The sequence below is a fragment of the Astyanax mexicanus genome, chromosome 20, assembly GCF_023375975.1.
Source record: "Astyanax mexicanus isolate ESR-SI-001 chromosome 20, AstMex3_surface, whole genome shotgun sequence".
In the NCBI taxonomy this organism is placed as follows: domain Eukaryota; kingdom Metazoa; phylum Chordata; class Actinopteri; order Characiformes; family Acestrorhamphidae; genus Astyanax; species Astyanax mexicanus.
The window spans coordinates 22,838,744-22,851,902 of NC_064427.1; the positions used below are offsets into that span (position 1 = coordinate 22,838,744).

The 13,159-nt window shown below is 37.9% G+C and overlaps 1 protein-coding gene across 2 annotated transcripts; it reads right to left on the reverse strand.

Annotated features, from left to right (window-relative positions):
• Positions 1-12: 12 nt before the first annotated feature.
• trim23 (tripartite motif containing 23) lies at positions 13-12,781 on the reverse strand. 2 transcript variants are annotated; one of them, XM_007255010.4, is made up of 11 exons: positions 12,667-12,781; positions 11,030-11,192; positions 10,627-10,748; positions 10,075-10,353; positions 8,231-8,413; positions 7,153-7,368; positions 6,758-6,892; positions 5,696-5,825; positions 5,490-5,600; positions 5,222-5,346; positions 13-4,602 (listed from the first exon to the last, which is right to left on the reverse strand). In XM_007255010.4, exons 1-11 carry the CDS (start codon positions 12,754-12,756, stop codon positions 4,423-4,425), a joined length of 1,734 nt encoding a protein of 577 aa, XP_007255072.2. In that variant the 5' UTR covers positions 12,757-12,781; the 3' UTR covers positions 13-4,422. The 2 variants fall into 2 exon arrangements, with proteins under 2 accessions (XP_007255072.2, XP_015462773.2); XM_015607287.3 differs by lacking the exons at positions 10,627-10,748; positions 11,030-11,192; positions 12,667-12,781 and having other exon boundaries at positions 10,075-10,158; positions 10,230-10,337.
• Between the last annotated feature and the right edge of the window lie 378 nt (positions 12,782-13,159).

The following is a 13,159-nucleotide window of genomic DNA, read 5'->3' on the forward strand; positions in this document are numbered from 1 at the left end:
TTGTGACAGGGGTGTTTTTTTATTAGCTTTATTTTTTAATAGCATTACAATTATGATTTTTTTTTTTGTACAAAAAAAGCCAGTCAAATTCACAACAAACAGATGTGTAAGTGTGCACTGTGCTTGTTGATGAGGTTTCAAACTCTAGAAGGAAATCTGTCACAAACGATGGTTCCTCTTTGAAGAATGAGGGGAAAGACTTTACCACACATGCTCTTTAAACCTATAATACAGCCAGTAAAACATTACATAGCAATGAGAAAAATACGGTTCCAACCAAAGGATGGTTCGTCAAACAGCGAGTTTAGAAAGAATGAGGGCTTTGAGGGAGGCTGCTTTAGTACTGTCACAGCTGTGCATGTAGCAATGGAAAATGTAACATATTTTTAGGCTCAGGAATATTAAGATAGCTTTAATTTAAAGGACAGACAGCTGTTCTCAGGTCAGGTATAGAGAAAAAAAAGATGAATGTGGGATGTGGCTTCACTGGACAACAGGTGAACTCTACAAACTAAAAGCTTCTTTATCCAGCTGCACATCAGGGAAGGTTAATGAAAGGCATGGTACGTACAGGTTTCCCCAGCATGGCCCCAAGCTAAAAACACCTAAATAATACATTTACAGCTCTTTAAAATAGAAATAACCAGTAACAACGCTTTCATGTAACAAACATCTCCACTTAATTCTGTACCTGGTGAATTCACACTTGCACCAATGCACCAGTTTTAAGACCACAAACTGCAATAAATAAATCACACTTTTTTTTTCTCCAAACAAAATTCAAATATCATATAAAAAGAACAAACAAAAAGAAACAGTTCGATATATAGTTACAGAATTAAGAGGCCATTACATTAATGCTGGCCACTCACTCACATAGTGGTCACCACTTCCGACTACTGGTGATATACCTGTTCCTCCGGTAGAGGCACTTCACATTTCTTAAATAGAGAACTGCCACTATATTAACACTACCTCATTGTTACACTTATTTATTATTCTTTTTCCACTAATTAAAGACTGGTTTTGTATCTGTTTCACTGTATATTTGATCCTTCTTTCACCCTGTTTTTTCAATGCTCAGGACTCCACAGGAGAGAAAACCACCATAGAGCACATATATTAATATTTAGCTGGTGGGCTATTCTCATTCTCAGCACTGCAGTGACACTGTTAAGCCCTATCCAGACGGCATTAGTTTCTCAGGGGGACATCTGTGAAAATATTTCGCACTTCTACTCAGTGATAAAACTCCTGACTGCAATTGAAAAAACAGGAGGACCAATGAGTTTTTTTAAAGGCTTTCTCAGTCACATTGCATCGCGTTCAGTAGCTCCTCCATTTTCACTTGCTGTTGTGTTTTTTTACGTGGATCTCTGTGGAAACGCGCACCTAAAGTGTAATTATGGTGCGTGGCAGTGGACAAATAGCTATTTTATTAAACGTGAGGATACAGGTGTGGATCACTGGAGTAAAATTACCCGAGGACCACAGAGTTCAGAGAAAAAACGTAGATAATTCAGCCTGTAATTTTCTCAGAGGACGTCTGAGAAAAACACACATGGTCGTTCCAGATGGGAAAATTCCGGATGAGAAAATTATCTCACAACCATGCCAAACTAATCCCATCTGGATTGAGTTTGTGCAGTATGTATTAATCCCTATCCAGATGGGATTAGTTTCCCATCTGGATCATGGGGTAATTTTTTGGGGGGTCCTCCGTGATTTTTATTCCTGTCCGGAACAACCATGTATGTGTTTTTCTCAGGTGTCCTCTGAGAAAATTACAGGCTGAATTATCTACTGTTTTTTTCTGAACTTCGTGGTCCTCTTGTAATTTTAGTCCCATGACTGACATCTCTGAGTTTAATAAAATAGCTATTTTTCTACTGCCATGCACCCTAATTACACTATGGGTGCACATTTCCACTGGAGATCCATGTAAACACAACAGTGAGTAAAAAAAAAAAATGGAGGAGCTACTGAATGTGATGCAATGTGACTGAGAAAGCATTTAAAAAACTCACTGGTCCTCCTGTTTTTTCAATTGCAGTTTAGATGCAGGAGTTTTATCAATGAGTAAAAGTGTGAAATATTCTTCACAGATATCTACCTGAGAAACTTATCCCGTCCGAATAGGGCTTTAGTGAATCAGACAGTGCAGAAGTGCTGCTGGAGTTTTTAAACACGGTTCACTCACTGTCCTCCACTCTATTAAACACTTCTCGTTCTTCTTTTATGACTCTTGACTGGATATTGCTGGCTGGTGGACTGACCACCACTGTCCAGTATGTATAAGTGGATCAGACACTGCAGCCGTGCTGCTGGAGTTTTTACACACTAATTATTCTAATAGTTCTTATTTCAGGACTGTGTTGACTGGATATTTCTCTGGCTGGTGGATTCACCACTGATGATTCTCAGTCCAGCAGTGACACTGTGGTGTTTAAAACCTCCAGCAGCACTGCTGCACTGTCTGATCCACACAAACCACCAGTATGCTATTGTCACTGCTCAGTGCAGAGAATGAGAAAATTCCACCACTCAAATAATAAAAAAAATATGGGGTTCTACTGTGAGGAACTGAACATTATAAAACAGGATGAACTAAATACAGCTGATACGATGAGTGGACAATAAGTGTTGGAACAAAGAGGTGTCGCTAACATTATGGCTGATCGTTGTGATCACTTTTGTTCTGTCTGTTTTATTTGTATATATTTATTTTTAGTGTTGATTTGTTAAAATACTTGTTAGCTTAAATTACTGTCTGTCATGTTTGGCCAGGTTTTAACGGATGCTATTAGGCTCCTTCGATTACTTGTTGGTGGTTTTGTTCAATATTCGTGTTGCTTCCTATGAAAAGGCTCTGCATATTTATTCCTCAGCATATATATATACACTCTCAAATTTGCAAGAAGAGCATGGTCTTTCTAAACTAATGTAAAAATCGTTGTGGACCAAACAAAATGGTCTATGGTTAGTTTAACGTTCAACTGTTTTGTTCATTAGCTTAAAGCAATTCATAAAACCAGCTCCAGTTATAAACACACCAAGCCACAAGAGCACTAAGCGTCAAGACTAATGACGAGCAGAATGATGGAAGATTATTATGAGGAGTTGTAGGGTGAGTGAGTAAGAGAGGTGAGTAGAGGGGGGGTCCCGGAACCCCTCTTTTAAGTGAGTTTATTTAAGGGATAGTTTGGCAAAACTAACACAGCTAACAATAAATGAAAGGCTAGTCAGCATGAGACCATATTGGTTAGGTTGGGAACATTACATTAAAGGAGAATACCGATGTGAAATGGAAATTGGGTGTATTAAAACGTGATAAAAATTCTTACCTTGGTTGAATGGCCCAACTCCGCTCTCCCACAGCTTTCTGAGATCCAGTATTTTGTTTATTTTGCCCAAACAGGCTTTTAGAGTATGAGTGAGATGGGGCATATTTTGGTTCTGCAGATAAATCTCTTTTTACACTGTTAGTCAGGCTCAAAGTAGCTCCACACTTTATTGGTAGTATCTGGAGAGCCCTGACATTCAAAACAAGGTATTTAGAACTTTTTAGAACTATTTTAAAACTGAACAAGAAGATTATTAAAAGCCACTGTTTACAACCCATAGAGTAGGTAAATCTCTGGGTGCCGCCATCTTAAATTAAAGTCACAGTAAGGGAACCGCCGAGCACGAATAGTAAAACTTTTTGAACAATGTTTATCTAATTTGTTGTTGGTTTTTGCATTCTAATATCAACAGTAACCATATATTTTTTGCAACAGCTGGAATTCATATATTTCCAAGGAATTAATTTTGCAATTTGCTCAACTAACCTTCCTATTCGTTTGGTTGATTTATGGTGACTTAAATTTAAGATGGCGGTGCCCAGAGATTTACCTACTTTAAACATTGTTTTTTAATAAGCTTCTTGTGCAGTTTGTAAAGTTCTAAATTCATTGTTTTAAATGTCAGGGCTCCAGATTCTACCAATGAAGTGTGGAGCTACTTTGAGCCTGGATAACGGTGGAAAAAGCGGTTTATCTGCAGGGGCAAAATATGTCCCAAATCATCCATTCTAAAAGCTTGTTTGGGCAAAGTGCCCAAAATACTGGATCTCAGAAAGCTGCAGGACAGCGGAGGTGGGCTATTTAACAAAGGTAAGTACTTCGTATTTTATTACGTGTTAATACACCCGAAGTCTATTTTACACCGGAGTTCTCCTTTAACTTTAAAGGTATAGTTTACCCCCGAATGCAATTGCACTGCTAGTAATACAGATAGCTTGAATGGGTGTTCTCCCGATAAGTTGAGGTCATGCATGCTAACTGCTAAACTCTAGCTTTCATTCAGTGCTAGCCATGCTGCTGTAAGTTAGTCACACTATCCCTTTCAGCTTTAATGAGAGGAAGCACTCAAGCACTCCCATCAGGCCACATCCAGGACCCCAGCAGCCACCAGCTGGCGTGAGAGCCAGTCCAGGCCCTCGTGGAGGCCCATGCCACTCCGTGCATCACAGCCCTGAATGTGCCAGCTCCGGCCACAGCAGAGCTTGTGTAGGCTCAGCAGCTCCGTCATCTCCTCCACCGAGACAGCCCCGGGAACATCCTGCAAAAGGGAAAACATGACGTAACATCATAACGATAATATACTGATGTTAATACATTATTAAAATCATAGGCTATACGGACAAAAGTATTGGGATACACATCCTAATCACTGAATTCAGACACTTTATCAAGCTCTGTGCGCCGCCATCTATGTACTAATAATGACAAACATATATAACCATTGATTCCGCATAGTCTGCCTCCTCCGCATGTCATTATCAGTACAGTAATGGCGGCGCACAGAGCTGAAGATATAGGGTATATATATATATAGTTATAGGATGTAAACAGTGGTTTTTAATAAGCTTATTGTGCACTTTTTAAGTTATTAATGCCTTGTTTTAAATGTCAGGGCTCTCCGGATTCTAGTAAGGAGGTGTGGAGCTACTTTGAGCTGGATAACAGTGGAAAAAGCAATTTATCGGGGGAAATTATGCCCCATATCAACCAGTCTGAAGGGTGTTTGGACAAATTGTTAAAATTTCTGGATCTCGGAACACTGTGAGAGAACGGAGATGTGCTATTCATGAAAAAAAAGTACTTTTTCTCATGTTTTACTACAGCAAAAGTCCATTTTACACTAAAGATCTCCTTTAATATGATGGGCTGTGGTATACCTGTTTGTTGGCAAAGATAAGCAGAAGAGCGTCTCTCAGCTCTTTCTCAGTCAGGAGCTTGGCCAGCTCACTGTGGGCCTCCATCAGCCTGTCCCTGTGGCAGCTGTCGATCACAAACACCACGGCTGCAGAGCAGAGGAGAAAGAGTGAAGATGTACGATTAAAATGAGCAAAGAGGACAATATAAGCTACAAATCCAGAACTGTGTTTTCCTAAAGACAAGTCATCGTCTGAGGTTGTTTGTTGGATCGAGCAGCAGATTACGTACCTTGTGTGTTCAGATAATAGTGCTTCCACAGGGGTCGGAGTTTATGCTTTCCACCCACATCCCAGATGGTGAATTTCAGATTTTTGTACTCAACAGTTTCTACATTAAAACCTAAAAAAAGAAATAGTTGGTAGACAGTTGGTGACTGAAACACATCAGTAAATCAGATGATGGTAATATCTCAGCATGTCTCTGAGTGGAGTTACCTATAGTTGGTATGGGCTGCATGAACTCATCCTGTTTCAATTTGAAAAGAATGGTTGTTTTTCCAGCGCCATCCAAACCCAGTGTCACTACCCGGATCTCCATCTTGGGGCCAATGTGCACACGGTTGTCCTGAAACACATTTCAACTCAATTTAATTAAAATACTTAAATTATGCTGACATAAGTCTGTACTTGAGTTATGTTATATTGGAACCACTAGTTTGTACTAGATTACTACTTGTTTGTAATTAATATGATACAAATTTGCAATAAATGTACACTGAGAATACAGTATATAGTTATATGTTATTTTCGCCACTATTTAATAGTTTAAGTATATATATTTTTTTTTTACTGACACACTAAAACTAAACTTAAATGTTTTTAAAAATAGTTTAAGTGTAGTTTTTTTGTTTTAAAACTTAGTTATATAAAATATTACTACCTATATATTTTTCCTAAGTACATCACTAGTACAAAATTAGCATAGCCAAATAAAGTATTTTTTTTAAAGTATACTAAAATACTGATTAAGTAGGTTTTATAATAATAAATAAAAAAGCAAGCATAAGGAGAAAAAGCATAATTTAATTATTCTGCAAATAGTTCGAGTACACTATTATTATATTTAAGCATACAACATTTTCACAAGGGATACATTCTAATCAAATGGATAAAACGGGGGGATGAGAAAGAAAGGAAGGTAGAATAAGGGATCAGGATGTGGAGGAGGGGAAGGGAAAGTAAGGAGAAGGAAGAAAGGAAAAGGGGGAAGGGAAGAAAAAGAAAAAGGGGGAAACACTATATTTTCTTATTATATATATCTTATTTCTCACTCCCTCAATAAAAAATTATATATATATATATATATATATATATATATATATATATATACTGAAACTAACCCTGACCGGATTTGGGTTTAGTCTAGGTTCAATCCCTGTAAGGGAAACAGTGATATCTTAGTATATCTGCTCTTCTAGGTTATATTTTATGTGAAATGGAATGGCAGATCCATGCTGTGAAGAACTGTGATGGAAGCAGGTGGGGATCAGTATTTACCTTTGTGAATGTGACTGGGATGCCTGCATCCAACTGAACATGGTCAGCCATCTCTGTGAACTGCTGCTGCTGCTTCTGCAGAGTCTCCAGCAGCCTGTTTATCTCCTGCTTTGCCAAGACAACCCTGCAGTCATCCTGTTTCAAGAACAACCGAGTTATCACCCACAAAATCTACTGCACCACCACCCACAACCCTTCCTTTACATACTCTACAGTCAGTACATTTCCCAAAAGCACTGCAACTTACCAGCTTCAATAACAGTGCTTAACAAATGTGAGTTACAGTATCTTTGTCATGTGACACACATCATCCACTTATCCGCTCCTCAAGAATGATATTAAATTAAGCATCTTCAGGACAGAAGATGATAGTGTGTATGTTCTTTAAACAGTACCTGCTGCAGAGTCTTTTCACAGTGCAGGCAGGCCGTGGACACCTGAGACAGCAGGATAGTCATGTCCTCCTGCTGCTGCCGAAGCCAGATCAGCCTCTCCCTCACATGAGCATCTACCACGCTGAGCGCCATCTCCTCCTGACGGCACAGCGTCTCGTGCAGGTCGGCGAAATACGCCCGCACACACGATCGAGCATTCTCTGCAGTGCCCGGCACCTGGAAAGAAACATGGACTTTTTTACAACTGGCTGCACTGAAGCCACAGAAAAACAACTAAAATTTTATTTTTTTATGAAGCATGTGAAGTTTCCCAAACATGGAAAATCCTCATGTAAAATGTTGTGTGGTTCAAGTCTAGATCTTATCCCTTTCTATTTGTTTTATATTTAAGCATCAACATACAGCTATGGACAAAAATAAGAGACCTCTTAAAATGATGAGTTTCTTTGATTTTACCAAATTGAAAACCTCTGGAATTTAATCAAGAGGAAGATGGATGATCACAAGCCATCAAACCAAACTGAACTGCTTGAATTTTTGCATCAGAAGCAGTGTGTAAGACTGGTGGAGGAGAACATGCCAAGATGCATAACAACTGTGATTAAAAACCAGGGTTATTCCACCAAATATTGATTTCCAGAACCCTGAGAGAGCACAATTGGCCTTGCTTGTTTCTGGGTGGGTAGATGGCGCTCTTTCCCCTCATAACTTCTAGGGTGATGTGGATCAGCACAGGGCGTCTGTGAGCTGATATATCGGAACCAAGTTGCTAAACTTCCGCTGAGCGCGCTGTGATGCTACTCAGTATTGCTGCATCAGCAGCAGTTGGAAAAGAAACAAAGTCTTCAAATGTGTCGCAGGAGGCATGTGCTAGACTTCTCCCTCCTGGTGTTGGGGCATCACTAGTGATAGGGGGTGTCCCAATGAGTGGGTTAGGTAATTGGCCATATAAATTGGGAAGAAAATAGGGGAAAAATAATAATAGAATAATAATCAGAAAATACCTAATAAGAGATTTCTCTGTAGTGTGTATTAATAAGTCATACTCACAGCACTGTAGCTCAGAATCTGTACTCACATGTTCTGTGTGGGCCATGCCTACACCATCTTCCACAATCTGTTCACCGCCTTCAATCTGCTGCACGATGCCCACGAGCTTCCTGGAGTATTCAGATACTTCCTCAGTGAAGGTACGGATACAGTGAGCCATGTCCAAAATGGAGGCACGGATCTGGTTCGCCTCTGCCTCCAGAACTGCGTGCTGTTTACAAAAAGACATCATTCAAAAATGTATTATTAGTAGGGCTGTACTGTACAGTCCATACAGTCAGACGATTTCTCTATTCATTCATGGTTTTTCCCTACACAGATTATATAGCAATCACAACAGCAATTCTCAAATCTCCTCATTAAGAAAGTCGGCACAGTTACAGGAACATATTTTTGAGCATTTAAAAATCAGCAAATGAGCGTATAAGTTAAATGACCTGCAATGTTGGCTAATTTAATTAGACCTATGTCATATCATGGCAGCACACACATATTTATGCTAAAATCAGCATTTTTGAGAATTTTTAAATCATTAAAAGAGACACTGCAGATGATGAACAACCAAAATTACAGCCTTGTTTAATTATGGTCATATAATCTTGGGCTGCAATTTGTAAAATAATAAGTAAAATATTAATCCAGGCACACATATTTATGTTTAACATAAGCTCTTATAGTTTAAATGATTGTTCAGATTAAACATTTAAATTAGTCAATATTTAGGTCATTTTTAAAAATAAAAAGAAAAATGGTAGGCCTGAAACTGTTAGAAAGAAAAGAAATCTGCACCATAGTAATAGCAATAAATATTTTTATTCATTTATGATTAAATACAGCTTTGGAAAACATTTAGGGACCACTTTAGTTTCTGAATCTGTTTCTTTGCTATTTATAGATTTATGTTTCAGTAAAATTAACATTGTTTTTTATTCTATAAATTACAGACAACATTTCTCCTAATTTATAAAAAATATTGTCATTTAAAGCATTTACTTAGAAAACTGATTTAGAGCATTTAAATAAGAAATGGCTGAAATAACAAAAAAAGATGCAGAGCTTTCAGACCCCAAATAATGCAAAGGAAACAAGTTCATAATTATAAAGTTTTAAGAGTTTAGAAATCAATATTTGGTGGAATAACCCTGGTTTTTAATCACAGTTTCAATGCATCTTGGCATGTTTTCTTCCACCAGTCTTACACACTGCTTTTAGATAACTTTATGCCACTTCTGGTGCAAAAATTCAAGCAGTTCAGTTTGGTTTGATCTTGGGCTGCGATTTGTAAAATAATTAGTAAAATATAATCCAGATGCACGTATTAATGTTTACCATTAGCTCTTATAGCGTATTTTAGTTTATAGCGTATTTTCACTTTAAACATCCAAATTAGTCAATATTTAGATTATTTTTTGATAAAATGAAAAATAGTAGGCCTGAAACTGTTTAAAGAAACCTATAGCATAGTAATAATAATAATTATTATTATTACCATATATATTATTATTATTGGTTTAATTATTATTATGTATATTATTATTATATTAAACTAATACATTTTTAAAAACATCTCAAGTTCAGCAGTTATACGTCTTTGGAGCTCTTTTGGAACTAAAATGGTTCTGCTCATATTGGCTAAGATTACTATCCTGGTTTCCAAAACATCAACATCAGGAACTGACTGTTCCTGACACTCGCTTACTAATTTGTAGATCCCACCACTTGACCGCTGCCACTGGAACCAGATCAACAGCGTTATTCCCTTTACCTTCCCTGTTACGGCTGATCGGTGTAAATTTCTCACAGGCTGTTCATCACAGACATCTGCCAGAGTTTCAAGGGCAAACTGTGCAATTATCATACTGGCCTCAGTACCTTATGTCCTTGATGCTTGCCATACTCCTTGCAGACGCAGCACATAAGCGGGCCTGGCTGGCAGCCGTCCTCCAAGCAGACAAACTCGATGGCGTGCACCTGGTGCTGAGGGCACAGGGTCTTCTCGTGAGGCTTATCTGCCAGAGGAACGCGGCGGTGCTTGGCCAGTGTGCGGGTGGAGTGTGTGAGCTGGGAGCACTCGGCGCATAAATGGGTGGCGCACACCGTGCAGTACATTGAGGCAGTGTGGCTTTCGTCCTCATCACAGCGTATGATGCACTGCAGGGCAACAAGATGGAAGTATGTTAATGTAAACATACTAAGACACTGATTTTTGGGTTTTCATTGGCTGTAAACCATAATCATCAACAATAAAATAAAGAAACACTTAAAATAGATCAGTTTGTGTGTAAAACTTCTATATAATTTAGTTATGTATTTGAGTTTCACATTTTGAACTGAATTACTGAAATGAAGTAACTTTTAAATTAAATTTAACTACATTTTTTAAAATGAACTATATGTATATGTATAGAAACATATGATCCCAACCTCTCCCATCTCTCGCAGTGCGTCCTCCGACATCCCTGACTGGTTTGAGGCACCGTTCTGAAGCCGTTCAAGAAGTTCTAGCAGTGCAAAGTTCTTCTTCAGGCCCCAGACACCCGAGTCCCCTGAACGCGAAAAAAAGGAAACAGGTTTTGTTTTGCATTAAAAATACTATTTATCTTATTGCCCTAGTATAGTTATCCTACTAAGCTTTAAAATTAACCAATTTTACCTGAAATGGTTAACTTAATGAGCATCTAAACATTGGCAATGATAATCAACCACTCTATTAATATTTTATCCTGCATTAAATGCTGATATCAGTCTGAAATCAATCAGTCAATGCTACCAACGGTCAAACAAAGCAAATCATATCTAAAAATGCATAACAGCAGTTTAAACTCACCCAGCTCAGTGGCCTGCCTGTCAAATGGACACCGCACAGCCCTGCCATGGAGAGGCAGGCGGGTCAGGCAGTCATGGCAAACAGTGTGACCGCACAGCAGTAGCCGAGGCACCTTGTCTCCTTGCAGTGAAAATACGTCTTCACAGACTCCACACTCCAAAACCTGAGGAGCAGCAAGTATTCACAAGTCAAACTACATTTATGTACATATTTTACTATATGTTTTCATGGGATAACACACACAGCCATTAATAGCTGAAGTGAAAATGATTATTATGATCTTGTTCTTAGGCTTTAAGTTATTATTATTATTTTTACATAATGTCACCTTTTCTAGTCATTTCACCACAAATTTAAATTTAAATAAATTTCACCCCTTCCCTCAGAAGAGGTTAAAAGAAGAGTTTGATACCACTTTACATACTGTTTACCTAAATAACCAACTACAGCTCTGGAAAAAAAAGAGACCACTTCAGTTTCTAAATCAGTTTCTTTGTTTTTGCTGTTTATGGGTATATGTTAAGTGAAATGAACATTGTTGTTTATTCTATAAATTATGGACAACATTTCTCCCAAATTCTTCCAAATAAAATATTGTCATTTAGAGCATTTATTGGCAGAAAATGAGAACCTCAAAGAATGCAAAGAAAACGAGTTCATATTCATCAAGTTTAAAAGTTCAAAAATCAATATTTGGTGGAATAACCATGGTTTAATCACAGTTTTCATGCATCTTGGCATGTTCTCCTCCACCAGTCTTACACACTGCTTTTGGATAACTTTTTGCCACTACTGGTGCAAAAAGTCAAGCAGTTTAGCTTGGTTTGATGGCTTGTGATCATACATCTTCCTCTTTATTATATTCCAGAGGTTTTCAATTAGGTAAAATTAAATTTATAATTTTAAGTGGTACTTAATATTATTTTTCAATATACTCTATTTAAATCGTTTTAGGACACATAGTTGCTGTAAAAAACAATAGATAAGTCATTATACCCAAGTCATTATATAAAAGGTCATGTAAAAATGAATAGCACCGAAATATTACCACATATTATTATTTATGCTGGAACACATTTTAACAAGCTAACCTAGTTAACTAATTAACATCCTTTTTGAGGGCACCAATTGTTTGTTTGCGGCTTCTAGTTAACCTACACAGATAGGTAGTGTTAGCTCAGAAAGCTAGCTAGCTTGATATTAGCTGGCATTTTGCAATAACTACCAATTTTTCAGAGACTGTACCCTGTTAATTACGCGTAAATTACATTTGTGCAGCTATATATTGCACTGTTTCACAGAATTTCAGGGGATAAAACGTAGTGTTGTGATATTTTACTGGGTTTAGCTTAGCTAATCTAGGTATCTGCTAGACATTGGGGAATCCATTCCACTTGTTAGCAAAAATCCAGGCCAGGATTTCAATCCAACCGCCTCGTTGGCACTGCTGCAGCCGCGTTCAGAAGAGTAGCCCATACAGTTGGAGCAAAATCCTGGGGTGGATTATGGTTTTCTGGCCCTGAATTATCCATTTTTTTGCAACCACGAATGCAGAAACAAAAAAAATACAAAAATACACAAAAACACTCTCCCTAAATCACTGCACTTTAGTTTAAATCTAACATAAACTTCTGTACCTTCACCGTATTGCCTGTTGTGGCCCTTACGTGCCGGACACAAGGCTCCATCGGTGCTGCGGCTCCTTGCTTATTTACAGCGGCGGCCATCCTCGGACGCGACCATCCATGACAAAACCGGGGTGGTCGAGTCAGAGGACGAGCAAATAACAGCAGAAACAATAAACTCAATAAAATATGCTTACAACGTGTTAAATAGTATATTAATATTTTACATGGTAAAATAATTGCGCAAACAATGTTGTAAGGTTTGAAATTGTCTATAAAACCGGTGCTACAGCCGGCGTTTAAACCCCTATTTAAGCAATGGACGAATCCACAGTAAGGTTTCAGCTGTTTCCATAGGTTTTATTGTAGCTGCGGCTTAAAAATTACACTTTTTTGTAATTCTGATGATTTATACACAGTATATGCACTATTAATAGTGTTTTGTTTAAAAAAAAAAACAATTTATATAAGTTAATGCTCTTTCATGGAACATATGTGAAGCTAG

Coding starts and splice junctions, on each gene's coding strand:
- trim23 (XM_007255010.4), bottom strand. CDS start 12,756: ATGGCCGCCGCTGTAAATAAGCAAGGAGCCGCAGCACCGATGGAGCCT. Junction 11,193..12,666: donor CAACAGGCAATACGGTGAAG/GTACAGAAGTTT, acceptor GCTGCTCCTCAG/GTTTTGGAGTGTGGAGTCTG. Junction 10,354..10,626: donor CACTGCGAGAGATGGGAGAG/GTTGGGATCATA, acceptor GTTGCCCTGCAG/TGCATCATACGCTGTGATGA.